At 43.6% G+C, this 26,290-nt stretch overlaps 1 protein-coding gene across 1 annotated transcript; it reads right to left on the bottom strand.

The window, feature by feature from the left end:
* Positions 1-224: 224 nt before the first annotated feature.
* Positions 225-12,737, bottom strand: LOC111972500 (heterogeneous nuclear ribonucleoprotein U). Its single transcript, XM_023999499.2, has 14 exons — positions 12,132-12,737; positions 11,048-11,162; positions 8,154-8,233; positions 7,770-7,909; positions 7,211-7,310; positions 6,825-6,937; positions 6,244-6,507; positions 5,901-6,020; positions 4,329-4,457; positions 4,037-4,205; positions 3,324-3,602; positions 2,663-3,045; positions 2,153-2,416; positions 225-875 (listed from the first exon to the last, which is right to left on the bottom strand). Exons 1-14 carry the CDS (start codon positions 12,586-12,588, stop codon positions 825-827), a joined length of 2,664 nt encoding a protein of 887 aa, XP_023855267.1. The 5' UTR covers positions 12,589-12,737; the 3' UTR covers positions 225-824.
* Between the last annotated feature and the right edge of the window lie 13,553 nt (positions 12,738-26,290).

Here is a 26,290-nt window from a genome sequence, read left to right as displayed (position 1 = left end):
GCAAAAGATTCTCAATAAGAATAAACTGTATCATTGAAGATGAAAAGAAAAGCTAGTTGTGCATCAACGATGGATGAATTACATCAATAAGTAGCATAATGTGACGCACCAACTGTGGTGAGATGAGGGCGGATGTCCTTGTTTGAAGTAGCAAACCAGTCCACTGCCCATTCAAAAGGTACTTTAGGTAACCTTTGAACTCAATTAAAAAGTCATAAGCCATAGAAGTTTGTAAAAAAGCAAATATGTTGTTTATTGTAGATCTATGGAGTTTAGATTACATGCTTGACGTTATAATGAAAAATAACAATAGACAAATCTAATAATGGCGTTTGACGCAAAATAACTGTTTGTTGCTTACGGACTACATATACAATCACTAACAATAATATTGCTACCATGCCTCAAAAGATGGTTCCTTTCAGTTAGTAAGTGTTCTCACTCCTTATACAACAAACAATATTTACATTTAGTAAAAAGAAAAAAAGAAAAAAAAGCACAACCATGAAAATCTTTCAAACATGTCACTGAAGCAGAGCAAAAATGTTGTGGTATATTTCTCAAACATGGGATTTTTAAAAGCATGGGATTTCTTTAAAATTTGGAAAAATATCATAAAATGTACAAAATCAAATGAAAAAACCCATAAAGCTTCAAAGAGACTYCTTTCCTCATGTGGAATGTTGCTCCATAGTCTTGTCGTATTTCTTGTTTTTAATTTAAAAGTTGGTTCTAGAAAAAAAACAGGTGGTGGGAGAGACGGACGTCTGTGGCTAGTGGTGGGTTTCCATTATTTTCCACCAGTCCTTTTGATCAGAAAGTCTTTAATAGTATCCTGGCTGATACTGCTGTCTCCATGGCTTCTGGTTCCATAACTGGGGACAGAGATACAGGGAGTTAGACGCAGACAGAAATAAAAATAAACAAATATACATACACACAAAAGTATGTGGACACCCTTCAAATTAGTGGATTTGGCTATTTCAGCCACACCCATTGAGGACAGGTGTATAAAAATCGAGCATACAGCCATGCAATCTCCATAGACAAACATTGGCAGTAGATTGGCCTTACTGAGAGCTCAGTGACTGTCAATGTGGCACAGTCATAGGATGCCACCTTTCCAACTAGTCAGTTCGGCAAATTACTGCCCTGCTAGAGCCGCCCCAGTCTACCGAGTGCTGATATTGTGAAGAAGAAACATCTAGGAGCAACAACGGCTCAGCAGCGAAGTGGTAGGCCAAACAAGCTCCTCGATTGAAACACTCATCACCAAGTTCCAAAACTGCCTCTGGAAGCAACGTCAGCACAAGAACTTTGTCGGGAGCTTCACGAAATGGGTTTCCATGGCCGAGGTGCCGCACACAAGCCTAAGTGCATGTGCGATGCCAAGCGTCAGCTGGAGTGGTGTAAAGCCATTGGACTCTGGAGCAGTGGAAACGCGTTCTCTGGAGTGATGAATCACGCGTCACCATCTAGCAGTCCAATGGACGAATCTGGGTTTGGCGGATGCTAGGAGAACACTACCTGCCTGAATGCATAGTGCCAACTGTAATGTTTGGTGGATGAGGAATAATGGTCTGGGGACGTTTTTCATGGTTCGGGCTAGGCCCCTGAGTTTGTGGCAACAGTTTGGGTAAGGCCCTTTCCTGTTTCAGCATGACAATGCCTCCGTGCACAAAGCGAGGTCCATATAGAAATGGTTTGTCAAGATCAGTGTAGAAGAACTTGAGTGGCCTGCGTAGAGCCCAGACCTCAATCCCCTCGGAAACCTTTAGGATTAATTGGAATGCCGACTGCGAGCCAGGCCTAATCGTCCAACATGAGACACCGACCTCACTAACGCTCGTGGCTGAATGGAAGCAAGGACCCGCAGCAATGTTCCAACATCTAGTGGAAAGCCTTCCCAKAAGAGTGGAGACTGTTATAGCAGCAAAGGGGGGACCAGCTCAATATTAATGCCCATGATTTTGGAATGAGATGTTCAACAAGCACGTGTCCACATACTTTTGTAGTGTAACTAGGTGAGAACCACATCAGTCACAGCACGTACATTTTCCCTCAAAGCAGTTACCAGCAAAGTCAGTGGTATCAATTGTAGTACAAGGCTAACAAGTTAGGATTTGCCCTTGGACCTCAAACGGAGACTCACCCCTTGCTGCCAGCTCTGGTTGAAGGCCTGAGCCTTGTCCATGCCGAATCCAAAGCCTCCACGTCCTCCAGCATTCCTGCTGTCCCCAAATCCCCTGCCACGTCCTCCAGCGTTCCTGTTGTCCCCAAATCCCCCGCCACGTCCTCCAGAGTTTCTACTGTCCACAAATCCGCCACCACGACCTCCAGCATTCCTGCCATCACCAAATCCGCTGCTCTTGTTGCCGAAGTTTCCACGGCTGCTGCCTCCTCTGGGCTGGAACCCCTGGGGAGTGAACATACTTATTAACATCTTCCTATTCAATTCACTATGGTAACATTAACCTTTTCTAACACTATTTGGACAGTCTCCTAAAGATGGTTTATAATAGTTCAACTATCCACCAACCCTAATCCTAGCAAGTTGCTAATATCAACAAGTTGCAGTCGATCATCTACACACCCTCTATAGGGGAATATTCAAATAAAGCAGGACCAACTTGTATTTCTCCATTGCATCAACCCAACCTACCTGGTTAAAGTTGACCCTGTTTCCTCCACCTCCCCGGCTCATGTTGGCTCCACCTCCCCGGCTCATGTTGGCTCCACCTCCCCGGCTCATGTTGGCTCCACCTCCCCGGCTCATGTTGGCTCCACCTCCCCGGCTCATGTTGGCTCCACCTCCCCGGCTCATGTTGGCTCCACCTCTGTTCATTGGTGGACCGCCTCTGTTCATGGCTCCACCCCTGTAGCCCATGTTGCCCCTAATTAGTCCTCCTCTTGGGGCCCCTCGCTGGGGGGCCATGAGGCCGCCACCCCTGTTGAAGTTGCCCCGGTTGGCGAATCCACCTCTGAAAGCTGGAGGGGGCATGAAGCCTCGAGGGGGGCGAGTGAACCCACCACGTGGGCCTGGAGCTGGGTGGGGGCAGACATGTTGGACACACACATTAGACCGGCGGTGCATCTTTAATGATTAGGAAGCCATTTCTCTACTACTCAACAATTACAGGAGAAATTAAAGTGAAAGGGCAGAGGTCTTTGATTGTAAAAAGTGGTTTGATTGGACTTCACCTGTCCAGTTCTATCAGATCAGTGCACACAAAACAACATTTTAGCAATTGGTTGCGAGGCTAAAACTGGACCAAAACCTGCCAAGCAAATCCCTAATCTGACCAATAYGGCCGACAACCCACCTCCTCTGAAGTTGCCCCTCTGCTGGAAGCCTCCTCGTACAACTCCTCTCTGGCCGGGTCCTCCTCCACGGTTGAACTGGTTCTTGCCTCTGCCTCCACCCCGGACAACACCTCCTCTATTGGGGGTCAAGGCCCCCTGGTTGGGCTTCTTCTCAGCCGGCAGGGCCGCCTTGCTCTCCTCCTTGTATTGCTCCACTAGCTTGGAGGACTCCTCCTTCTGCAGCTCAGCGTAGCTCACCTCAGCGAAGCTGTCGCCCTCGTCTGGCAGGGTGAAGAATCCTACACGGGAAGAGAGCCATTAATCGATGGTCAAATTACAGCCCCAATGAAAGACTAGCGTATGAATAATAGCTTATGATGTCCACCATAACAAAAACTAGATTTGTAGTGATGAAGGATCATGGAAAGCGCTGTGTTCTTCCCACCAGGTCCAGAGGCAGGGGTATTGGCCCTGACCCAGAGTTTAGGAGTTCTGCCCCCCTGATGTGGCCACTTGTGACAGACAGCCACGACTGTGCAAAGCGTCAAGGGGCTAGCCATGCTTATATGAAAACAAAACTAGTCCGTTTTTTGGGAGGTTAAAATCAGTGTGTGCGTGTCCTTACCGTATTACTACAACTTTCTGAAGGTTTCTGGATTAGTGATAACGATAGCCAGCTTTTTAGCACAGGAGGCAAGTCTACTTTTATTAGTATAGTAGCTCGCGTCGTTACCTTTCATTTTGAGGAGAGCGTGCTCGGGCACGTCTTTGCCGTCGCTCTCGGCCTTCTTCTGGGCCCTCTCCTTGTAGTCGTCGTCTGAGGGACAGACCACCACAGCCTTCCGCTGGTACCCAGCAAACAGACACATCTTCCTCTTCTGGCCCGGGGCAGACAGGTTGGTCTGGGCAGAGGAAGGATGGGGGAAATTACTAATAATGTTGACAGTATAAATAAAAAGGATTTGTGCTGCTGTTTAACGTGTATGAAATCATTGGCTGTGATTGTATAGAATATGAAGTCTTACATGGTCCAGGATATAGTTCCTCTTCTTGCGAGCAGCAATCTCAATGAACTTGCCCAGGAAGAGAGGAGCACGCTGGGAAATGGCCGTGAGCTTAGTTGTGTCCTTCGCCTGACGCTTCAAGCTGCCAATCTACATAGAGAAAAATGAATAGCTGTGCCACAAGATACCACATATACATAGGACAGGTTATAGGCCTACAGTCCCAAATGACCAGGGACTGCTTATACAACCATTAGGATCAGACCAATGTTCCCTCTAAGCTGCGCGCAGCTCCCCCGGGACTACCACGCAGAAGAAATATCAGCCCGCGCAGAGAAGCACAAGATTCGAAATTTGAGTTAAGTTCAGAGTTCTCCCCCTTAGTTAACACTATCAACCTATCCCTTTACTTTGGGAATTGTGTTCAAATCAATGCAAGAGTCACTTTCAAAGCAACATACCGAAACAAAATGAACTATGCAAGACTTGGTATGCAAAACTAACTATGCAAGAGACTTTGTTGTAGGCAGAACGCATCGGAGTAGGATTCTATTGTATTGACATGCACGAATCAAACCGTACTCTACACAAACCAGTGCAGCATAACAAATCAGAGCTGCAGTAGGCCTATGTGCAAATAGACTATTGCCATATATGGATCTGTGCCACTCACTTTGAGCTGGACTGCGTTTACAGCATGAGTGGTCGTGAGTAGATGCGCTTGTTTTGAGATCAAAGTGAGAGCTGCATGTAGCCACATATGAACATTTTGTTCAAAATCCTTTGCTAGTTAGTGAGTTATTAGCCCAGTTATAGATCATTTGTAGTCGGCAATGGTGGTGTGATTGTGCCCCACGTGCTTCTACACCGGCATTGCTTGCTGTTTGGGGTTTTAGGCTGGGTTTCTGTACAGCACTTTGATATATCAGCTGATGTAAGAAGGGCTATATAAATAAATTTGATTTGAAGAGAACCAAACATGTACACGTCTTTGTCTTAAAGGGCAGCGTTGTATTTTGAGACCGGTTTGAATAATCTATGTAGCCAATAGGCAGAGGGCATCACAATTTGTCTGATTCTCTGAAATAATGGTATGGGATTAATAATGCATTTTATTTGTAAAGTGGTTTCTTGCATCAAACAACATTCAGTCACCACCTTGTCTGATAGACAAGTGGATAAACAGGTGAATGTAGGCTGAATGATTGAACAGTTGTTTCCATGTTAAAATGTTATGGATGCATTTTCTCCATTGTTTTTGATGGTTGGCCACTCTGGTCTACATTATAATGAAATAGCTATAGTAGCCTACTTGACCACTGTCTGAAACTAACTTAAAGCAGGTACAGCCTCAGTGATCACAGTAAACACGCACGGGAAGTTGCAAAGAATTTTCACAACATTCAAATTTGCGCTCAGACCTGAAATTTGTTCAGTGCCTAAATGTTTTTTAGGAAACATTGTATAGGACTGGAAGTTAATTTCACAAACTAAATTGACACACAACTAGAACCCCATTCTCAGAAGAGTGCAGAGAGAACACATTCTAAAATACTAGAGGCTCCAAACACCATGAGTCAGTATAACACTGACCATCATCTTCTCCACGATGGTGTCGCTGCCCAGGATGTAATATTTCCCAGGGTTCTCCTGGATGTGCTTGTTCACCCAGGTGGTCTTTCCTGAGCCGGGCAGGCCTACCATAGCAATCACCTAAAACAACACACATATACACAACTGATCAGTAACAATGGTAGAAGGAGTTATGCACATACAAGTGAGAAAAAGGCGCTCAGCTTTTTAAAATTTTATCTGATACATTTTGCTAGCCGTTTATTCTGAAATATTGGTTGAACCCAAGGACAGATCCCATTGCTAGGGAGGCCTTTGTGTCAAACAAGTCACTGCCAGTGACGTTATGGGTTCCCATAGTTACCTCACACTCCTTCTTGGTGTTGGGTCCCTTGGGTCCGCGGACACGGTCGTCCATGGCGACCTGCTGCAGGAAGGTGTAGCCCTCTGGCTGGGGGAAGTAGGGTGTTTCCATCTGGCCAAAGTTGAACTCCACAGAACAGTTGTGGCAGATGACGTGGGGGAAGAGAGCTCTCCCTGCCAGGGACTCCTTACTGACCTGGAAGGCCACAACTGGCTCCTTACCATTCTTAGAAAAGGAAATCTCCACCTCCTCGCCCTCAAAGTTCTGCAATAGAAAATAATTTTACCTAAATATATATATTTTAAGCTTGTAGTTTCAATGGAACATTGACAGGTCAAAATGTTAGGTGCCAACAAGGAAGTCGTCAAACCGGTTTAGGTGGAAATGTTTTACTTTATGAACAGAGGGTGTGGCAGACAAATCGTGTTTTCATATAAATAAATATTTTGTGTGCGTTTGCCTCATTGATGAGGAATTCTTGACATCACAGAAAGTCTGAATATTAATATAAAAACAGCCTGTCCATTTTGAGAATATTACATTATGGCAACTATTCGGATAAATGAAGGCAGGCTACTTACGATGAGGCAGCAGATGACGTCGTTCTCATCGTAAGTCTCTCCAAAATCTTCAGTCACGCAGTTGGTAGTCTTCTTGCCTTTGCCAGAGTAGGCATAAGAATGCTCCTCCTCACCTGCAATGGCACAATACAACTCACATCAGACATGATACACAGTTGACTGGTTCAGGGAACTAAAAGTAGAGAATTAGAATTTTATCATGAAATTATTTCTCGATTTCAGTGTTTCTGCACTCATTCCATAGTCGCCTTGCAAACTACAACTGAAACAGGCTATATCATTTCCAGTTACATGTCATGCTTCCTAACAGCCTTTAGAGAGCGCCAACACCCCATAAGAACCATTCTATTTTTGGAGAACAAAACCAATAGATTGATAATACTGACCTAGGAGCAGACTGCCAGTAGCCAGGGACCATCCAACCTGGACCTCATGGACCTCCATGTTCTTACTGAAGATGTGCTTCACTGGAATCTTCTCAGTTAACTACAACCACAATATTACATTGGTAATGTTAGTAGCAGATAGTATGATGACTTACAAATCTAAATATTTACGTTAATGCTAAATAGTGATTATTTTGCCTCTATGGCCTATTTATTGCCTTACCTCCCTACATTTGCACACACTGTACATTGATTTTTCTATTGTGTTATTGACTGTACGTTTGTTTATGTGTAACTTGTTTGTGTCGCACTGTTTGCTTTAGCTTGGCCAGGTCACAGTTGTAAATGAGAACTTGGTGTCAACTGGCCTACCTGGTTAAATAAAGGTGAAATAAATGAGAAATTTGAGGGCACAACCAGGTGATAAAATCCAATGGTGCATTTATATTATAAAATGGAGGAAAATGATTATGGGTTTCTGAGGTCAAAACATTACGAATTAACAATTACTAATGAAATGACAACTGGGCTAGACAAGAGAAGCAGTGTTTCTCCTTACCTTCATCTCGTAACAGGCCTTGCCCTGGGTCAGGCCGTACGAGGCCCTGCCCCCAGACCAAAGGTAGGCAAAGCTCTCCATGGTGAGAGAGGACGCGCTGTACCGGTCCCGGGACACCTTGAAGTGCAGGTCGCAGTTATCTGAGGACAGAGAAACAAACATCAATTATTCAGTTATCTTCTCAGTCCCCTGACATGCCATATAGTGTGTCCCATCACACATCGGTCTTTAAGCCGTATTCCTATGCACTAGAAGAGACATGAGAATATTGAACGACATGGCAAACAGACAGCGAGGTGGAGCTATTGCTTCTGAGCAGGTGTTTGTAGAGTGACTATATCAACCCAGCACTGTCGGCCACGCTATACACCAAACATCACTCACAGTTGTCCAGACAGACTGTTGTATCGTCAAACTCTTCATCTTCCTCTTCCAGGGGTGGCAGTGGAGACTTGAGACTAGACCTGAAAGAGAACACAGCCAATCAGTAACAATGTCAGAGAATTAGAACCTGTCGCACGGATCCAGAATGTCCTACCAGGGTGGCCATCCGGTTGGGATGACCTCTCTGAAGAAGAGGGCATCAATAGAAAGAGTCAAGAAGACTATGGGCGGAAATAGAACTCTAACATTTAAGCTTCTGGAGTTGGGTGTTTAAAGAAATCACGGCAAAACAAATACATACCTGCAGTGGTCCACTGATGCATCAAAGCAATGGAGGATTATTATTAAATTTAAAAAATATTAACTAGTCCTATGGGCTATATTTCTTATTAAAAAAGCCTTAATAGCCAATAGGCCTTGTTTGCAGAAACTGTGTTCATGGCTTTGGAGATTCCTGGTAGGGTCAAGAAGGATAAAAGGCTGCTGGATGTATTTAACTGTGTGGCGCTGCTCTCACTAAAGGTCAAAGCTGCAGCCTCATGGTCGTGGAACAGAGAGTCAAACAAGCTAGTTCCACATAACCTAGAGGGGCTTCAACTGTACTCTAGGGGACTGTAGTGATAACAAGCTAGTTCCAGAACCTAGAGGGGCTTCAACTGTACTCTAGGGACTGTAGTGATAACAAGCTAGTTCCAGAACCTAGAGGGCTTCAACTGTACTCTAGGGACTGTAGTGATAACAAGCTAGTTCCAGAACCTAGAGGGGCTTCAACTGTACTCTAGGGACTGTAGTGATAACAAGCTAGTTCCACAACCTAGAGGGGCTTCAACTGTACTCTAGGGACTGTAGTGATAACAAGCTAGTTCCAGAACCTAGAGGGCTTCAACTGACTCTAGGGACTGTAGTGATACAAGCTAGTTCCAAACCTAGAGGGGCTTCAACTGTACTCTAGGGACTGTAGTGATAACAAGCTAGTTCCACAAACCTAGAGGGGCTTCAACTGTACTCTAGGGACTGTAGTGATAACAAGCTAGTCCACATAACCTAGAGGGCTTCAACTGTACTCTAGGGACTGTAGTGATAACAAGCTAGTTCCAAACCTAGAGGGGCTTCAACTGTACTCTAGGGACTGTAGTGATAACAAGCTAGTTCCACAACCTAGAGGGCTTCAACTGTACTCTAGGGACTGTAGTGATAACAAGCTAGTTCCAGAACCTAGAGGGGCTTCAACTGTACTCTAGGGACTGTAGTGATAACAAGCTGAATATTGTGCTACACCGACTTATAAACTTGAAGAAATTCAGAAACAAGCTGTTTCCCAGGGGGAAGAGTTGTGTTTATAAAACTAGCCTACAAATATTTACACTGGCGAGGATTACAAAAGGAGGATAAATGTCTGTCCACAGAATGTAGACGGAAGCCTTTACAGGATTAAACACTGCCTCGGGATTAAACACTGCCTCGTGCACAGGAAGAGAAACACCATAATGCAGCAATGATAGAAAATGTGAATCTTAGAACCAATTAGAACAAGAGATAGTCGTGTGTGTGTGTGGGGGGGGGGGCGGAATTCACATTTGTAGCAACACCGGTTTGTTTGGTAATTTTACCTTGTCCTCAAATGCACTGTGCTTAGATACTAAAATGTGAATGAAGTGGCCATTTGTCATTTAGCTGACACTCTTACCCAGAGCGACTGACCGCAGTGAGTGGGTAAATTTGTTTGCACCCTTTTCTCTCCATATTAGACCTGTCTATATATGTAGTCAGGGAACCAATAATTGCACCATCTTTGGCTTATCTACACATTAGTCAGACCGCACTCAGACCAAGGATCATAGAGTCTTGCCAGAGGGCATCCAGGGTGGTGCGATGGAGATTCCATGATTGATTTAGCCAAAAGCTACTAAGGCCTCTGCTGCACAGTCAATGGTTTCTTAGTTTACACCAGTCAGAGCAAGGCTCTCCAACCCTGTTCCTGGAGAGCTACTGTCCTGTAAATTCAGTACAACCCTTATCTAGCGCACCCGATTCAAATAATTAGCAGGTCGATAAACTGAATCAGGTTAGTTACAACTGGGGTTAAAATGAAAACCTACAGGAGGGTAGCTCTCCAGGAACGGGGTTGAAGAAACCTGGGCTAGAGTGACATTTTGATGACAGGATAACAGCCCACTTGGTCAACGAAAAAAAGAAATAGCGTTCCAGATAAACATGGAGGTGGTTTCCCAGACAGATCAAGCCTAGTCTTGGAATAAAAAGCTCAATGGGAATCTCCATTTGAAGTATTTTTAAGTACCCTGTAACCCAGCCCATGATGCACAGTGTGACTGTACAGAGAGAAAGCATTCCTGWAAAAAAAMAAACATCAACCACACTGAATAAAATGATGACAAAGTGGAGAGACAATCAGAAAAGACAAATACTATGCGAGCAGGAACAATGAGCAGTCCGTGGAGAGTACCAATCTGCAACYCGAGCGTCCAGAAAAAAGTTCTACATCCTTGTGCCCCTACGCAACCCCCCCGCTACTCTCTCATGCGTTTCTTTTTTTTAGCAGTGTTGCGTCACCTTGTCAGTGTACACAGTAAACCTTCCTGCACAAAGAGAACGAATGGGGAACAATAGAACATTACTGTTCATTTCTCTTGCTACATTATGCAGTCCATTTATGGGTGCATGTGGTCACTGCATGGGTTAAATGGTAAGGTTCATTTAAAAGCCAGGGATAACCCTCAATTCAAACATGTATGACTCTTAAGTAATGTTGACAAAAGTAAGTTAAGTGAGGGTTTTGTCGCTAGTTAATGCATTGGCGCTTAAAGCCAATACAGTTCACATAGCTGTGATGGCGCTTCAGACATACCAAAGGCCATTTTGTCTCCCATCCTTACCAGCTGTATTTGTTCTCTTCAATAAATTCAAAGTAGCCCCTTCCATGTTCCTCCCGGCGTCTCTTAACACCCTTCTTATTCTTCTGATCAGCATTCGTGTCTTTGTCCGCATCCCCTTTGGAAATAAAAGAAAAATATAATGAGGTGCTCCTTTATTGAAAGGATAGGTCGCACTGTGGCTGTGGTAGGGTTGGCCCACACAGATGACTAACTACTTGTCCATTAGGACCTCATTACTTTCATTGAATGTGATGGAAGACAGTAGAATGCTAAGGCTGCTTTGACCAGGGAGTAAGGTTGGTTACATTGTAGCCGGCCAACAATTGGAGGACATATGTGAGGAGATGTAACGTTGAACACAGTACAATGGGTACAATAACCCAGCTACGGTTAGAGTTACTATTAAAAAAAGGTCAGGGAAATAGACCATTGTCCAGCCGTCTCAGATGTTGCGGTCAATACAATAGCATACTGCGACAAGTCAGACAAGGAAAACAACTGCAGACTATTTTAGATTGACCCCCTTCCCCCACAATAGCATTCGCGACTAACTAGCTAGTTAGCTTAAAAGCTAGTTAGCCAATTCTTGCTCATTCATTCAAAATATCTTAGCCAGCTAGTATTATCTAATCAGATAACTAGCCAACTACTGTTTCCAAATACTTGCCTTTAGCTACGTTTCTAGAACCAGTTTGAGAACCCGTTTGTATAAGAATTTAGGATACTCCGAGTCACATAGTTAACCATTTAGAACCACGAGCCTACCTAAACCAGCACCTGCCGAATATTGTCCACCGTTCGCTAGAATCGCGAGCTAGCTATTCTAGTTAGCAACTACACAAAAGAATGCTAACTATGTTAGCTATGCTAACCACCCATTCAGCTAAAATTACATCAAGCGTGAGCCCAATGGTAGTCTCTATGCAGTACGTTAGCACCAAGTTAAACAATATTACCCCAATTTGTTAGCTACACTAGCCTATCTAATCAATATACATCAATCCGGCTTCGCGAAAACACCCCGTATAGCAAAAACATGTGTGACAACCAGTCCAGGGATTTTCAAATGGAACCAGCGACTCACCCTCTGCTGGCTGGTCTCCAGGCTCACCATCCTCTGCGTCTAACGTTATTTTCTCCATGTCGTCCACACCTTCCTTCAACATTGGATCCATTTCTTCATCTTCCACCTCGCCCATTTCGTCGTCCTCCTGAGCCGCGTTCTCCTCGCATTCTACGGCGGGGTCTCCCTCTCCGTTTCCATTCTCCTCCTCCTCGTTGGCCTCCATGCTTTCTTCGACCGGATCCTCGTCGTCTTCTTCGTCTTCCCCCATGTCCTCTTGATCATCAGCGGCCTCAGAGCTACCTCCCTCCGCGGCCTCCAGCCCAATGGGATCATCTCCAGCCAGGGCCTCTTCGTCAAGCGCGGCCTGCAGCCGGTCCATCAACTCGGCCTTCAGCCCCTTGTCCGACAGCTGACGCTTTTTCAGCTCGTCCTTCAACTCGTTAACTTTCAGTTTTTTTACGTTAATTGAACTCATTTTTATATCTGTATAAAAATACTAAACTGAAACACGATTTAAAATGACAAATATGGGAAATTCTGTAAGGACGCCACGCTATGCAAATCGATGTAGCTGCTAGCTATATTTAACTGCGCCAAATGGCAGTAGCGTTACTAGCACTTTTCAATGGCAGAAGGGCTTGTCGGCGCAAATGGTGGTACAAGACCCCTCCCGTATTCAAGTATTGGGGAAGGACTTGGGCGTGGGTTACCGTAATAACTGATAGAGCAGCTCAAGATACTAAGCAATATCAAATCAAATTTGATGTGTCACATGCGCCGAATACAGGTGTAGTAGACCTTACCGTGAAATTCTTACTTACAAGCCCTTAACCAACAATGCAGTTTTAAGAAAAATACACAAAAAAAGAAATAAAGTAACAAATTATTAAAGAGCAGCAGTAAAATAACAATAGCGAGGCTATATACAGGGTACCGGTACATAGTCAATGTGTGGGGGCACCGGTTAATCTAGGTAATTGAGGTAATATGTACATGTAGGTAGAATTATTAAAGTGACTATGCATAGATAATAACAGAGAGTAGCAGCAGCGTAAAAGGGGGGGGGGGCAATGCAAATAGTCTGGGTAGCCATATGATTAGATGTTCAGGGGTTTTATGGCTTGGGGGTAGAAAGGGAAAGGGGGATACCAAGACAGTTGTACAACTGAATGCCTTCAGCTGAAATGTGTCTTCCGCATTTAACCCAACCCCTATGACTAGGGTGGCTGGAGTCTTTGACAATTTTTAGGGCCTTCCTCTGACACCGGCTGGTAAAGAGGTCCTGGATGGCAGGAAGCTTGGCCCCAGTGATGTACTGGGCCGTATGCACTATCCTCTGTAGTGCCTTGCGGTCGGAGGCCGAGCAGTTGCCATACCAGGCAGTGATGCAACCCGTCAGGATGCTCTCGATGGTGCAGCTGTAGAACCTTTTGAGGATCTGAGGACCCATCCTAAATATTTTCAGTCTCCAGAGGGGGAATAGGTTTTGTCGTGCCCTCTTCATGACTGTCTTGGTGTGCTTGGACCATGTTAGTTTGTTGGTGATGTGGACGCCAAGGAACTTGAAGCTCTCAACCTGCTCCACTACAGCCCCGTTGATGAGAATGGGGATGTGTTTGGTCCTCCTTTTCCTGTAGTCCACAATCATCTTTGTCTTGATCACGTTGAGGGAGAGGTTGTTGTCCTTGCACCACACGGTTAGGTCTCTGACCTCCCTATAGGCTGTCTTGTCGTTGTCGGTGATCAGGCCTACAACTGTTGTGTCTTCGGCAAACTTAATGATCCAAGCTGTCTATGCGCATTTTGGAGATACCAAGCACAGCAGGCTACATTTTTAGCCATGAAAATAAATAAGTACATTAAAAATGATCCCAAGGACACACACACACACACACATTCAATTATCTGTCCATTTCCAGACCTATTCTGAACAGTGGAGGCTGGTGGGAGGAGCTATAGGAGGACGGACTCATTGTAATGGTTTACATATGTAAGTTGTTTGATACAGTTCCATTAATTCCATTCCCATAGGGTGGCGCACAATTGGCTCAGCGTTGTCTGGGTTTGGCTGTGGTAGGCTGTCATTGTAAATAAGAATTTGTTCTCAACTGACTTGCCTAGTTAAATAAAGGTTAAATAAAAATAAAAAAATTACCATTTACAATGACCGCCTTCCCACCATTCTAAGAATAAAACCTCTTCCTGCCGACCTCTCACTTTCTCATCCAATGGGTTTTGAGAAGGAGGCGAGGAGAGAGGACGCGAGGAGAATGAAATTGAGATTCTCCCAGACTCCTCCTTAAAAGATCACAGCGAATCACTCCAACTTCTTCCCAGACACTCCAACCATAAAACCCACAACATGACTTTGTGGCAGCTTGGGGAGCGTTCGGTTCGCTTGAACGTTTACTACGTTGTGGAACGATTTACTGAATGACACATTTTCCCCAAACGTTCTTGTACATTCTTGAACATACTTTGAGGTACGTTTGCTCCATTCGGTGGATGTCCCGGGGTGTGGCTTGAAGCAATGACTGACGTATTTTGGTTAACTCTCGACCCCAATTTCAGTTGTTGCCCAACCCCCTCAAATCTTCAAAAAAATGCATATAGGTTAGAAGTTGTGGTTGGGTGAATTGCTCATAAATATTCCTTTTGGGGTTGTGTAAACGATCCCCAACATTTTGGGGGATCAGGTACAAGTCCACTGCGACGCTCTAATAATAAATGTATGTGAATCATTAAGAAATACAGCTTTGAACTGTGAGTTAGCTCACTGTGATAAGGCGCCTAAATCCTGACATTTATTGCCACTTAAGGTGTAAATTCGAATCCCCTACAGGCCGCAAAATACATTTTTCGCAATGTCACATTTATTGCGGTATTGTGTTGGGAAGAAAAGTGATCATCGTCTTGAAGATCAAATCCCCGAGTTGACAAGGTTAAAATCTGTTGTTCTGCCCCTGAACAAGGCAGTTAACCCACTGTTCCTAGGCCGCCATTGAAAATAAGAATTTGTTCTTAACTGACTTTCCTAGTTAAATAAAGGTTAAAAAAACAACGCGTTAAGTCTTTTTCCAATAGTAAAATTAACTCACAGATAAGTTTTTATACAGTACCCAAAACCAATAAACCAAAGTGTATAGTCGTGGCCAAAAGTTGAGAATGGCACAAATATTAATTTCCACGAAGTTTGCTGCATCTGTGCCTTTAGATATTTTTGTCAGATGTTACTATGGAATACTGAAGTATATTTACAAGCATTTCATAATTGTCAAAGGCTTTTATTGACAATTACATGAAGTTAATGCAAAGAGTCAATATTTGCAGTGTTGACCTTTCTTTTTCAAGACCTCTGCAATCCGCCCTGGCATGCTGTCAATTAACTTCTGGGCCACATCCTGACTGATGGCAGCCCATTCTTGCATAATCAATGCTTGGAGTTTGTCAGAATTTGTGGGTTTTTGTTTGTCAACCCGACTCTTGAGGATTAGACCACAGGTTCTCAATGGGATTAAGGTCTGGGGAGTTTCCTGGCCATGGACCCAAAATATCGATGTTTTGTTCCCCGAGCCACTTAGTTATCACTTTTGCCTTATGGCAAGGTGCTCCATCATGCTGGAAAAGGCATTGTTCGTCACCAAACTGTTCCTGGATGGTTGGGAGAAGTTGCTCTCGGAGGATGTGTTGGTACCATTCTTTATTCATGGCTGTATTCTTAGGCAAAATTGTGATTGAGCCCACTCCCTTGGCTGAGAAGCAACCCCACACATGAATGGTCTCAGGATGCTTTACTGTTGGCATGACACAAGACTGATGGTAGCGCTCACCTTGTCTTCTTCGGACAAGCTTTTTTCCGGATGCCCCAAACAATCGGAAAGGGATTCATCCGAGAAAAAGACTTTACCCCAGTCCTCAGCAGCCCAATCCCTGTACCTTTTGCAGAATATCAGTCTGTCCCTGATGTTTTTCCTGGAGAGAAGTTGCTTCTTTGCTGCCCTTCTTGACACCAGGCCATCCTCCAAAAGTCTTCGCCTCACTGTGCGTGCAGATGCACTCACACCTGCCTGCTGCCATTCTTGAGCAAGCTCTGTACTGGTGGTGCCCCGATCCGCAGCTGAATCAACTTTAGGAGATGGCCCTGGCGCTTTCTGGACTTTCTTGGGCACCCTGAAGCCTTCTTCACAACAATTGAACCGCTCTCCTTGAAATTCTTGATGATCCGATAAATGGTTGATTCAGGTGCAATCTTACTGGCAGCAATATCCTTGCCTGTGAAGCCCTTGTTGTGCAAAGCAATGATGATGGCACGTGTTTCCTTGCAGGTAACCATGGTTGACAGAGGAAGAACAATAATTCCAAGCACCAACCCTCCTTTTGAAGCTTCCAGTCTGTTATTCGAACTCAATCAGCATGACAGAGTGATCTCCAGCCTTGTCCTCGTCAACACTCACACCTGTGTTAACGAGAGAATCACTGACATGATGTCAGCTGGTCCTTTTGTGGCAGGGCTGAAATGCAGTGGAAATGTTTTTTTGGGGATTCAGTTAATTTGCATGGCAAAGAGGGACTTTGCAATTAATTGCAATTCATCTGATCACTCTTCATAACATTCTGGAGTATATGCAAATTACCATCATACAAACTGAGGCAGCAGACTTTGTGAAAATGTATATTTGTGTCATTCTCAAAACTTTTGGCCATGACTGTACTACCAAGGCATCCTCACTCACAGGTATGCTTTCACTTTTCATAATTAGAAGTGTGTGGGTGTAAAGGACGTTGCGCTGCTTGCTTAAAGGCTCTACATGGTCAATCTGCTTTCTGCATTGGCCGTGCAGCATTTGCGGTGATACAGCCTCTGCAGAAGTCAGGGCTTTCATACTTCTTGCGCTTCACAGAGCGGCGCAGAGCTGTTGTGGTGGAAGTTGTCAATGAAGTGAGTTTGTGTTTTTAAAGGACCTCCCGCCCTCACCTACAGTCAACCAATCTTGTCGATGTGGAGCTATACAACGCTATATGGAGCCCTCTGCATCCTTACAACATTTGGGAAGCGCATGGCGATGCGGCATGGTGCTCGATTTGGCCTTTGCAATAAATGTGTAAAAATTGAATGTAGACAATAATAAACTAATTTCTATAGCTTCCAAAATATATTTTACAAAGGTATTAGTAATCTAGTTTAAATATAAATTATTGGACGTTACCACACAGCACATCTAGAAGGGAGTGTATTTCATACTGAACATCTCCACATAACGATTTCAATGGTAGATTTGACCTGCTAGGGGCAAAAGGAGCTAGATTTACTACTAAACTACCAAAATATATCACTTTTGCAACAAACTGGCAAAATTGATGACCAGAATTGACGTCTTTCACTATAACTAAGTGTAAAGCATCTGGTTTCATTAAAGTTACTCTTTAAAGGGAAGAGGTGTGTTTTGAAGCTACAACCCAACCCCTCTCTGTGTTTCAACTGGTCATTCAGTACAGCACCGTTTCCGTGAACATTCTATTACATTTTTATCAGAGGAGGCTGTCAAGAAAATAACCTCACACTCAATGTAAACAAAACAAAGGAGATGATCGTGGACTTCAGGAAACAGCAGAGGGAGCASCCCCCTATCCACTTCGACGGGACAGTAGTGGAGAAGGTGGAAAGTTTTAAGTTCCTCGGCGTAGCCCCTGTCTCTTATACACATCTAGATGTGTATAAGAGACAAAACTTTTACAGATGCACAAATGAGAGCATCCTGTCGGGCTGTATCACCGCCTGGTACGGCAACTGCTCCGCCCACAACCGCAAGGCTCTCCAGAGGGTAGTGCGGTCTGCTCAACCTGTCTCTTATACACATCTAGATGTGTATAAGAGACAGGGGTAGTGAGGTCTGCAGAACGCATCACCGGGGGCAAACTACCTGCCCTCCAGGACACCTACACCACCCGATGTCACAGGAGGCCAAAAAGATCATCAAGGACAACAACCACCCAAGCCACTGCCTGTTCACCCCGCTATCATCCAGAAGGCGAGGTCAGTACAGGTGCATCAAAGCAGGGACCGAGAGACTGAAAAACAGCTTCTATCTCAAGGCCATCAGACTGTTAAACAGCCACCACTAACATTTAGCGGCCGCTGCCAACATACTGACTCATCTCTAGCCACTTTAATAATGAAAAGATTGATGTAATAAATGTATCACTAGCCACTTTAAACAATGCCACTTTATATAATGTTTACATACCCTACATTACTCATCTCATATGTATATCCTGTACTCTATACCATCTACTGCATCTTGCCTATGTCGTTCGGCCATCGCTCATTCATTTATTTTTATGTCCATATTCTTATTCATTCCTTTATACTTGTGTGTATAAGGTAGTTGTTGTGAAATTGTTAGATTACTTGTTAGATATTACTGCATTGTCGGAACTAGAAGCACAAGCATTTCGGCAAACACTAGCATATACATCTGCTAACCATGTGTATGTGACAAATATCATTTGATTTGATGGTGGGTGGAGCTATAGGAGGACGGGCCCATTGTAATGGCTGGAATGGAGTACCTGGAAAGGTATCAAACACATCAAACGTATGGAAACCACATGTTTGACTCCGTTCTATCCGACCACCAGCCTCCTCGTGTTTTTATGTACTGAACACAGCCCTGGTTCATGGAATGTCCTCAAGACACACTTACATAACTTCTCTTCTAATTTGAAAACATGTCCTATAATATCTAAACAAGCATTATGTTAGGCACAAACCGTTCGACATGAAATCGGATTATTTCACATACAGACCACAAACTAGAGTGCCACGTTTATAGCAAAGATGTTTTATAACTAACCCAAGACAGACCAGAGCCTGTCGTTTCCAATGGGAGCAAATTAACCATAGCGGTCAGACCACGCAAGGAGGTGGGCAGAGTCAAGCACAAGCTAGTGCGAACCTAATGGCATTGTCTTTGGCATATTTCCGTTAAGGAACACCTACTCTGCAAAGTGCGCGTGTGCAATAACTCAATTTGACATTGCACTCCTAAACAACGCAATTTTTTTGAAACTTTGGCAAAGGGTAAAGTCTACAAAACGTAGTCCACTCTCTTTGTTTCAGATTCTAGTTTTGGAAACAGAAAACTATCGAAATCAATTGTTTCATCGATAAGAAAATTAGCAGAATATTGGCCAAAGTCCATCTCGCTCCATCTTCTCGACCGGCCAGTGATATTCCTCTCATCACCATATTTGGTAGTGAGTGGAAACGCCAACCGGATGCTTCACATTTTTACATCTGGTGAAATATCTGGCTTATCGTTCTAGCTGTGTTTATAGTTTGCACTTCACTGCCTCCATGTGGACAACGAGGGGAATGCACAAAGAAAAGCAATCAGTAGTTGTGTGGGAGCGCTCTCCCTCTTGATGCGCTCTGACATTACACGCACCTTCATTCACACCGCCACCACTAGCTCAACATGACAAGACGTGCAAGTTCGAATACTGGGTTAGAATAACATAATTGCTTAATATCTTTCCTTTATTTATTTTTTTACCCATGTACAAAAAAAACCCAGCACTGACTAAAGTAGACAGCATATCCTTTATCCTTGTTTTTGCCTTTGTTACATTTTCCGTTATAGTCCACAACCTTTTGCTATGGCATCTCTCACTCGGGGGGAGAAGGAGAGATGTCCCACAGCAGCGAACCGAAGGTATTGATTAAAGGACACTTGATTTAATATTATAATAATTTTTAAAATATTCAGTATTTATCTTACGTTGTTTAGATAGAACTGTGCAACCCACAGCCTAAGTATGTACTTATTATTTGACGACTAATATGCTTTGAAAACATTAGGTTGAATTTATGTTATGATGATATCATGGTACACAGAAAAAAGGTGCTATCTCGAACCTAAAAGGATACTTCTGCTGTCACCATAGGATAAACCTTTGAGGAACCTTTTTGGGTTCCAGGTAGAGCCCTTTTGGATTTAATGTAGAACCTTTTCCACAGAGGATTCTACATGGAACTCAAAAGGGTTCTACCTGGAAGCAAAAAGGGTTCCCAAATGGGGACAGCCGAAACACCCATTTTCAACTCTTTTTTCTAAGAGTGTAGTCATGTTTGTTTTCTTGCCTGCAGTTTATTAAGGTGGTATTTGTGTATATTTCACAGACAACAGATGCTCCTCAATGTAAATCAACCAGATTCTACTCTGAGACTCAGACTGTGAGCGGTACAGTATTGCAGGAGGACTGGAAATCAACAGACCGCCCCTCTCCAGAAGGTGCAGGATCCAACACCAACCCTCATGGAGCTCTGTGTCCGAGGACAGATGTCCTATCCAGGACGTCTCTGGCGGGAGCTTGCGTCGGATCCAGAAAAGTTATTTGTGAGCATTGCACCGTGACTGTGGCTGCACTGAAGAGACAGGCACTGAGCCTTGTCATTCCTCAATATATCTCATGCAAGGTAAGCTGATCACTGCATCACTTTCTCTGGAAATGTGTTCTATGTAGTAAGCAGGAGTATACATTGTAGTGATACATTATACAGTACCAGTCAAAAGTTTGGACACACCTACTCATTCAAGGGTTTTTCTTTATTTTAGCTATTTTCTACATTGTAGAGTAATAGTAAAGATGTCAAACCTATGAAATAATACATATGGAATCATGTAGTAACCAAAAAAGTGTTAAACAAATCAAAATATATTTTATACTTGAGATTCTTCAAAGTAGCCACCCTTTGCCTTGATGACAGCTTTGCACACTTTTGGCATTCTGTCAACAAGCTTTATGAGGTAGTCATCTGGAATGCATTTCAATTAACAGGTGTGCCTTGTTAAAAGTGAATTTGTGGAATTTCTTTCCTTCTTAATGCGTTTGAGCAAATCAGTTGTCTTGTGACAAGTTAGGGGTGGTATACAGAAGATAGCCCTATTTGGTAAAAGACATGTTCGTATTATGGCAGAACAGCTCAAATAAGCAAAGAACAAACGTCAGTCTGTCATTGCTTTAAGAAATGAAGGTCAGGAAATATGGAACATTTCAAGAAAGTTTCTCAAGTGCAGTCGCAAAACATCAAGCGTTATGATGAAACTGGCTTCACGAGGACTGCCAAAGGAACGAAGAGGTTCCCTTGCTGCAGAGGATAAGTTTATCAGGGTTACCAGCCTCAGAAATTGCAGCCAAATAATCCTGCTTCACAGAGTTCAACTAACAGACACATCTCAACATCAACTTGTTCAGAGGAGACGGCGTGAATAGGCCTTCATGGTCGAATTGTTGACAAAGAAACTACTACTAAAGGACAAGTGTTTCTTGGGCCAATAAAACATGAGCAACGGAACTTAGACGGGTGAAATGTGAGATTTTTGGTTCAATCGCCGTGTCTTTGTGAGAACAGAGTAAGGTGAACGGATGATCTCTGCATGTGTGGGTTCCCACCGTGAAGCATGGAGGAGGTGTGATGGTGTAGGGGTGCTTTGCTGGTGACACTGTCAGTGATTTATTTAGAATTCAAGGCACACTTAACAGCATGGTACCACAGCATTCTGCAGCGATACGCCATCCCATCTGGTTTGCTCTAGTGGGACTATCATTTGTTTTTCAACAGACAATGACACAAAACACACCTCAGGCTGTGTAGGCCTATTTGACCAAGAAGAGAGTGATGGAGTGCTGCAGCAGATGGACCTGGCCTCCCAATTGAGATGTTTTGGATTGAGTTGACGCGGCAGAGTGAAGGAAAAGCACCAAACTAGTTGCTCACATATGTGGGAAACTCTTCAAGACTGGGTTGGAAAAGCATTCCTCATGACGCTGGTTGGAGAATGCCAAGAGTGTGCAAAAGCTGTCATCAGGAAAGGTTGCCTACTTTGGAAGACTCTAAAATCTTAAAATATATTTGATTTCGTTTAGCATTTTTTTGGTTACACATTGATTCCAATAGTGTTATTTCATAGTTTTGATGTCTTCACTATTATTGGTAAATGTAGAAAATAGTAAAATAAAGAAAAACCCCTGAATGAGTCAGTATGTCCAACTTTTGGCGGGTCCTCGTACCTTTATATACAATCCACGGGGAAACAATTTAAGAGGGTTTTGAATTGAAATGTCATATAAATGGTGGCTTTGGAGGGAATGTGCAGACATTTGAGGGATGTGCCAGACATTTGAGGATGTGCCAGACATTTGAGGATGTGCCAGACATTTGAGGATGTGCCAGACATTTGAGGATGTGCCAGACATTTGACAAAGCCTAATCAAAATTAAGTGTCACATACTTAGACATTTTTTTTCTGATTTAGATTGTTTTATTTGTAGCAGCCAACAATTCTAGTCATTGAGCAGACTCATAGAGGATATCCCTAGAGTGAGCTGATTCACTCTATAGTCCCTCTAACCTCATCACCAGAGGCAAAATAAAACATTTGCTTACCTCTCCTACAGAGAGGGACATGACATAAAATAGGATGTTTTAAAATAAACCATAGGCCATTTATATGTGGAGAGAATACCTCATTGTTCAGACAGAGTCAGTCAGTAGAAATCTGATAATGGCTCCTTGTAGTGTATTGACTTCCAGCCCAGAGCCATGATAAGATCTGTCCTGTTATGAATCAGAAAGAAAATACTTCCTTAAATATTTAGGTAGGAAAACGGGTCTCTGACAGCCTGGTCCGAAATCTGTTTGTGCTGTTTAGCCAACTCCTATGGTCGTTGTTTTGCATGGTTCCAGATTTGTTTGTCTTTTTGCTATGAGAAACAAAACACCAGAGGTTGTCTATACAGCCCAAACAGGTCTGGGACCAGGTCTCTGATGGCTCAGCTTTTGGGTTGGAGTTTGTTTGGGCACATCTGCATTTTTCTGGTTGACTTTGTTTTATGCAATAGTACAGTAGTCTGGGACGCAGAATGTGGTTCATTGACGTTAGCAGCTTGTGGGAGAGAAGTCTTGGAACGGAAGTTAAGGGAGTACAAGGACACAGAAGGAAAATATGTTTGGAAAGGGTATTTTGTTTTTAAATGATATTGTAAATTAGAATTGTAGAGTTATGTCTCAGAATTGTATGGGAAGGTCTGCTCAATCCAAGATTACAACCAGCATTACCCCAAAAATGGAGGAGGCAGGTGGCAGTGTGCGGAGGTAGGGAACTGGTCTGTATGCCTAATATAAAAGATCAAAACTGGCAGAGAAATAAAAATAGCATAAATAGGAAAGTATACCAGCTTCATTTGAGGACCAGGATGTTGACTGCTGTGCCATACAGATTGCAAAATAGTTGGGTAGATATTTTTGATGTACCGATTCCATGGTAAACCAGTGAAACCCCCATTTCAAAAATTTTAAGCTGAAAGGCGAAGTCTTGAATCTTGTGTCACAAGCCGGCTCATAGCCTGTGACAAATGAGGGGACACGAACAACAGGTATAGGCCAATTAAAAGTGTTCTTTATTATAAACAAACTATTAACTTAAACTAAGAAAAAGGAATGAGGTGTGGAAGTATCATGATGTAAGGTGTATGTAAAGTGCATGGATGCGTGAATATGTGTGTGTGAACATGACTGAGTGAAAACTATGCAAAACTACAAAGGAACAAACAAATCATGAGCATACCTGGAGGAGCAGAGAGAGAGAGAAGAAGTGATTAGTGACAGTTTTATACCCTGAGCCCAGGGGCTCCAATCACTCACGACCCTCCTCTGCCTGCAGGAGGAACGCCCCCTGCACTGCAGAGGGAGCCGTGACACCCCCCCCTTAAAATGAGGGTCCCACCCTCAACCCAACTTCCTCCAACATATTCAAAATAATTCAAATTTCCCCAAAAACAAACAAAAAAATAATAATCCCGGCTCCTAGCAGTAGCCCCGTGTCCCCAGCCGACTGTCCGCCCCTCAAACTCGGCAGCCCTGGTACCTGGGGAGCAATTTAAGAGAAAAAGAGCACAGACAGCCCGTAGGGGTCAACAGAGAAAAGGTACAAGCTAGGTTAAAGGAGCACGGGACAGAGCATCAGCAATGATATTATCCTTACCCTTAATGTGCCTAATATCAAGGTTGAATGGTTGCAAAAACAAAGCCCAACGCATCAGGCGCTGGTTGGGTTTTGCAGGGACCTCAGAAAAACCAGTGGGTTGTGGTCAGTGAACACAGTTAAAGGGGTCAAACCAGAACCAACATAGACCTCGAAGTGCTGTAAAGCCCAAATGAGACCTAAAGCCTCCTTTTCAATTACAGAATAGTTTTTCTGATACTTATTAAATTTCCGGAGAAGAAACTGACTGGACACTCAACCTTGTTGTCATTCTCCTGGAGAAGCACAGCCCCAGCACCGATTTGACTGGCGTCTACCTGCAATTTGAAAGGTTTCCCAAAATTTGTGCTGCCAACACAGGTGCCAAACACAAAAGAGCCTTAACTGCATCAAATGCCTCTTGACACTGGGTGGACCAGATAAATTCAGCCTTGGCCTTTAACAGATTGGTCAGGGGGACACTACTACCGAAAAGTTTTACAAAAAGCACGGTAGTACCCCCCATTCCCAGGAAGCGCATCAGTTCTTTCTTTGTAGAGGGCTGTGGAAACTGCTTCACAGCCTGAACCTTGGCTTCCACGGGACAGACAAATCCCTGACCAACAACCTTGCCTAGGTATGTGACTGTGGCTTTGGCAAACTCACATTTTGCCAAGTTAATAGTCAACCTGGCCCACACCAGTCTTTCAAACAGGGCTTGCACTCTCCGAACATGCTCCTCCCAGCAATCTGAGTAGACGACCAGTCCAAATACACGCACACCCTTCCAGACCTGAGACCACCCGATTCATAGCCTCTGAAGTGGCTGGAGCATTCCGCAAGCCGAAAGCATCACTTTATAAGAGAACAAACCAGATGATTATAAAGGCAGCAATCTCACAAGCTCTTTGTAAGGTGTACTTGCCAATATCCCTTAAAAGATCAAATTGCTAACATACTTGTCCTGACCCAACTTGATTCAATACAGTCCTCCATCCTAGGAAGAGGTAAAGGTCTGCTTTAGTAACATTGTTAACTTTTCTATAATCAGTGCAAGGTCTGAAAGTGGAATCAGACTTTTGACCAAAAGACAGGGTGAAGCCAATTTGAACAACATGGCTCCGCAATACCATTGTCCAAACATATACTGCACCTCTGTTTCAGTTTCAATCTCTTCTCCTCAGACACACGATAAAATCTCTGTTTATAGGCTAGCATCTCCGATGTTCTATATCCATGCTCAATTAATGGGTTTGTGATGGAGTGTCAGGAAAACAAAACAGGGTATTTCTAATAAGAGCTACCAATTCATCACGTTTCTCAGAGTCTTAAATGCTCTACCAAGACCCCAAGGTTTTTTGCAAAGTCTGGGATTTTCAACCGACCTTGTAAACCTCATCCGAAACTTAACTTCCTCCTTTCTCCCCCCTTCACAAATTAAAGCCATAAGATGCAGTGACTGGAAGCAGTTAAAACGCTGACCTCACCGCTGGAGTGCCTTCAAACTGTGCTTAGATCACGGAGTGATAAGATTTAACAAGTTCACATGGCATAATTTAGAGGACTTCCTATGACTAGGTTTCAATAAGATAGTTCAAATCTGACACTTACGCAACACAGTAAAGACCACAGTATTTTGCCTGAAAAGGAACTTACAAGAGGCAGAAGAGCAAGTACACGATCACCGGACAAAACTCACGCAGTCAGCCTGTCCGTCATATTTCAGTTTCATTTTCCGTTGAGAACATTTTAGTTTCTCTTTCGCTAGTTCACCAGCCCTATACAACTTCAACCTAAAACCATTGTATATAGTCAATAAGATTCGAGTGGTCCTCAGGCAAACAACCATCCTGAACACTGCTAAGGTCCACGCACCTTATGACCAAACACTAATCATTCGGGCTAAACCCTGTGCTTCCTGACTACTTCACGAGCAGCTATAAACAGCCAAGAACCCCCTCCTCCCAATCTGCAGACATTCTGTACAGTATGCACGAAGCAAAGATTTTAATGTTGATGAAAACTTCAAAGCCTCCCTGCTCTGGGCATGAACGCAGTAGACTTTTTGTGTTTGATTTGTAACTGTTGAGAACCTGAGCAAATAAATGGAGGTAAAGTTAGACCCCTGATCTGACTGATGGTTTTGGAATT

Source organism: Salvelinus sp. IW2-2015, linkage group LG14 (genome assembly GCF_002910315.2).
Source record: "Salvelinus sp. IW2-2015 linkage group LG14, ASM291031v2, whole genome shotgun sequence".
Taxonomy (NCBI): Eukaryota; Metazoa; Chordata; class Actinopteri; order Salmoniformes; family Salmonidae; genus Salvelinus; species Salvelinus sp. IW2-2015.
This window is presented reverse-complemented; position numbering and strand designations above follow the sequence as displayed.

Coding starts and splice junctions, on each gene's coding strand:
- LOC111972500 (XM_023999499.2), bottom strand. CDS start 12,588: ATGAGTTCAATTAACGTAAAAAAACTGAAAGTTAACGAGTTGAAGGAC. Junction 11,163..12,131: donor TGGAGACCAGCCAGCAGAGG/GTGAGTCGCTGG, acceptor TTATTTCCAAAG/GGGATGCGGACAAAGACACG. Junction 6,938..7,210: donor TACTGGCAGTCTGCTCCTAG/GTCAGTATTATC, acceptor GTGCCATTGCAG/GTGAGGAGGAGCATTCTTAT.